Source organism: Xenia sp. Carnegie-2017, unplaced genomic scaffold (assembly GCF_021976095.1).
Source record: "Xenia sp. Carnegie-2017 unplaced genomic scaffold, XeniaSp_v1 HiC_scaffold_6, whole genome shotgun sequence".
NCBI classification, from domain to species: Eukaryota; Metazoa; Cnidaria; class Anthozoa; order Malacalcyonacea; family Xeniidae; genus Xenia; species Xenia sp. Carnegie-2017.
Genome location: NW_025813526.1, coordinates 15,852,189 through 15,855,615, shown reverse-complemented (window position 1 = coordinate 15,855,615; position 3,427 = coordinate 15,852,189). Strand labels below are relative to the sequence as shown.

The 3,427-nt window shown below is 29.9% G+C and overlaps 1 protein-coding gene across 1 annotated transcript; it reads left to right on the top strand.

The window, feature by feature from the left end:
- The first annotated feature begins 1,990 nt into the window (after positions 1-1,990).
- Positions 1,991-3,017, top strand: LOC124458128. The gene is made up of 3 exons (XM_047008211.1): positions 1,991-2,255; positions 2,459-2,489; positions 2,560-3,017. The coding sequence occupies exons 1-3, from the start codon at positions 2,001-2,003 to the stop codon at positions 2,793-2,795; spliced, it is 522 nt and encodes a 173-aa protein (XP_046864167.1). The 5' UTR covers positions 1,991-2,000; the 3' UTR covers positions 2,796-3,017.
- Positions 3,018-3,427: the final 410 nt, after the last annotated feature.

The following is a 3,427-nucleotide window of genomic DNA, read 5'->3' as shown; positions in this document are numbered from 1 at the left end:
ACAGGCTTTGAGACCAATATTAAGTTGTGGCATATTGCGTTTTATCAAAAGCGCTTCTAAGATACGAAGTTAGTTAGGATTATTAGTATTATATTTTAATTATTATTATGATTATGTTATATACAATAACCTAATATAGCTTGATTTTGAATTAACCTTAAAGTAGGGATAATAGTAATCCAAAATCCTTTCACCACATAGACATGGCTCGTAATCACTACAAATTATGATAATTTTCATCTCTTAAAACTAGCTAACTGTAGAGTTTTGTGAATGACAGGTGCATTCGAAGAGGCATTATAAGTATTGATATAATTAAGGATAAATAATAAACAGAGCGATAATTTGCAATTCGTCCTAAAAAATTTTTAAAAAACTTAAAATGCTAAACGCACTGAATTCTTTTTATATAAATACGTAAAATACATTTATTATTATGTAATGTGCGTATTGGGCGAGGTCTGTACGAAAACACCTCGGCTCGATATTTCTCAGTAAAGATCGAGAAACGAGGTTTTTAGAAGGATTATTATTTGGCATTATTTGATCTGAAACAAAGCTTGCTTTCTTTTTCACCCTTGATGTTTTTTACGGGTTGGCTTTCACTTTTATAGTTTTCGTCCAAAAAAATTAAATCGTTTCACATTGTATCGTCTGGATAGTTAAACTGTTTTCCAAACGTTTTTCCTTCGAATCACATTCGTAAATGCTTTTTTGTTTTGTTTAATTTGCGTTTTGCTTTTAGAAAGTTTGTGTACATATACTGTCAAATTACGCAGTTTGACTGTGGTTGATTACGGGAAAATAATGGGCCGGCAACAATGTTTCTGAGCCAATCAAAGAGCGCCATTTTGCCGGAAATGAAGCTGGCCATATAATAATAACATTTAAACATTTTTAATATTTTTTGTTTCGATTTTGAAGACAAGTGATGAAATTTCCGATTAAAGACTGTGCTGTTTCTTATTTTTTATATCCTTTGGTTTTATGCATGGCTCTTTTGAATGCACTCTTCTTGTATGCAATCTTTAAATTCAAAATGAACGCGTTGAAAGTAAACCCTTTAGAGGGCAAGTTTTTATCTCAGTTGTGTGTTAAGCAATTAACACCAGGTGTTTTCTGCAACACAACATGTCCAAATAGTTTGAATAACTTTGGCTCGCAATATTTTTTTCAATTTGAAAGGAACATATCAAAATGTTGTACTTAAACAAATGCTTAAATTAAAAATCATTTGATTATATTTTCCTTGCTATTCTTATTAGCAAATGTACCGACTTTTTCTATAATGCTTTGTAGTTACAAATGTGAAGAGAAAGTTTCATAATTGAAAAAGAGACACTACCACACTTATTTGCAAGTACTTTTAAGCTTAAATCATTAATAGATTCTTTAAGAAAGTTCAATACTTTAAATTATTGATTTACTTTGTCGAAGATCAATATGTTCATAAAGTTATAACATCCATATATATATATATTGTTTAACAGTGTAGACAAAAGTTTGGTGCAATACTTGAATCATTATATTATTAATACTTAGAGCATAATATAGATAAAAATAAGTTAACAAAACACTAGTTTTTGTTTGTAAGCAAAGGATTCGAATAAAATTCAAGCGTTAATATTTCATGAAACATCAATATTTGCACAGCTGTATAAATTTTAGCTCTTAGAGTAAATTACACCAATATTTGTTGCTATATAACAAAGATTATTATTGGTTGCTTCAATAATTTAATAAGCAAATAGTTTTAACTATTGCACGCATTATGTTTTCAGTTTGACAAGAAACATAGCAAAATGTTGTACTCGAACAAATGCTTAAATTTAACAGCTATATTATTATGCTTGCTTAATGTTCTTGGTAGTAGCAATTGTTTTGATTTTTGCTATAATGCTTCATACAAGGGTAAGAAAAAAGTTTGATGTCTTAATGAGAAGTTTGCACTTGGCCTAGCGCGAAATATTACAGCTATTGGAAACTTTACTAAACTGACAATGACAGGGTATTTTTTCTTAGGTTGGAGATTTCAAGGGAATGTATTTAAAAAAATCGAAGTACAAAACGAAATAGAATGCATCGTAAAATGCTTTAAAGAGCCATGTTGTCAATCTCTAAACCACAGAAGAAGGTTAAGCCAAGGACGTTGGGGTCTGTGTGAAATGTTACACAGTGTTTTAAATGACAGCAGCCGACAAAATTTAAGACAAAATCGATTTTATGATTATGTTTTCTTCAACACACCGATCAAAGTAAGAAATAATTTTGAAGTTTGTGTGTTTTATTTATGCAACTAAAAGTAAGTAGCTTAACCCAAAAAGAAAATTTTACAAATGTTTTATGTATTACATGAAAAATAAAAAACTAAAACAAAAAGACCACTCTTTCACCAAAAATTTACCTAGACTTTCCTTTTCATCGTATCTTTTTCAAATTTTTTTTGTTTAACTTTTAGATGTACAACAAAAGCTGCAAACTGCAACAGCGTAAGTAGTTCGTAGCTACATTATATTTATATTCATAAACTTGACTTATGTTTCATTCAATTCATCTAAGCCCTCAACAAAAGTTACGATTTGGTATTTCCCAATGCTCATGTCGAGAACTTGATTCTTCTCGATAATGTGATGCCTAATATATCAGAGATGACATTGGCATTTTGGGTAAACACAGTTTCAAGGCGAAGGATGGCGCTGTTTTCTTATGCTGTTCAGAACAGTCCTGACGAATTCTTTGTGGGATTTGACACAGAACGGGTCATCATTACAATAAAGTCGTTGACAAAAGAGTAAGAACAATTAATTTTATTGGTTTAAACCACGGTTAAACATTCATCAATCTGCTAAATTTTGAAATTTGAATTAATGTGCAAAATATTTGTATGCTTTTGGTAAAGGATATTTTTAGATGCACAACAGACTTGTATTCGGATTCAGCGTTTATACATTATTGATTTATACATCATTATACATTGTTTTGTAAAAACCATGTTTGTCAAATGTGATTGGCTAATTATTAATTACAAGATTTGAAATGAATGCGATGTTTCCTACCTAAGAAAAACGTGACAAATTACTGCCCGCAAATTTCAATATCATAAAAAAAACCAAAACTAAAAAGATTTATTGCACTTGTAGTAAGTAAAAAAAAATTACTATTAATAAGAAACAAGGATTAAGAAAACATTAAAAAATAGTTAAGAAATGTGTTTGTCAGCCTTATTGCATTACGCAACAAAATTTTGATGGACAAATCTCGCCGAAAGTCATTGAGTTTATTAAAAGGCAATCACAATAAATGGTCTTTGTTCTTATTTAACAAAACACTTATTATGCGTCCAACAGAAAATAGTAAGTTTTTTTATCGTTTGAGTCTAAGTCAATGTTTCTTCCGAGCCTCTAGGAAAAAAAACGCACTACTTTCC

Excerpts from the sequence above, each read along its gene's own strand:
- LOC124458128 (XM_047008211.1), top strand. The coding sequence starts at position 2,001 with ATGACAGGGTATTTTTTCTTAGGTTGGAGATTTCAAGGGAATGTATTT. Across the intron at positions 2,256-2,458 it reads TCTTCAACACACCGATCAAA|ATGTACAACAAAAGCTGCAA; the intron begins GTAAGAAATAAT and ends TTTAACTTTTAG. Across the intron at positions 2,490-2,559 it reads AAGCTGCAAACTGCAACAGC|CCCTCAACAAAAGTTACGAT; the intron begins GTAAGTAGTTCG and ends AATTCATCTAAG.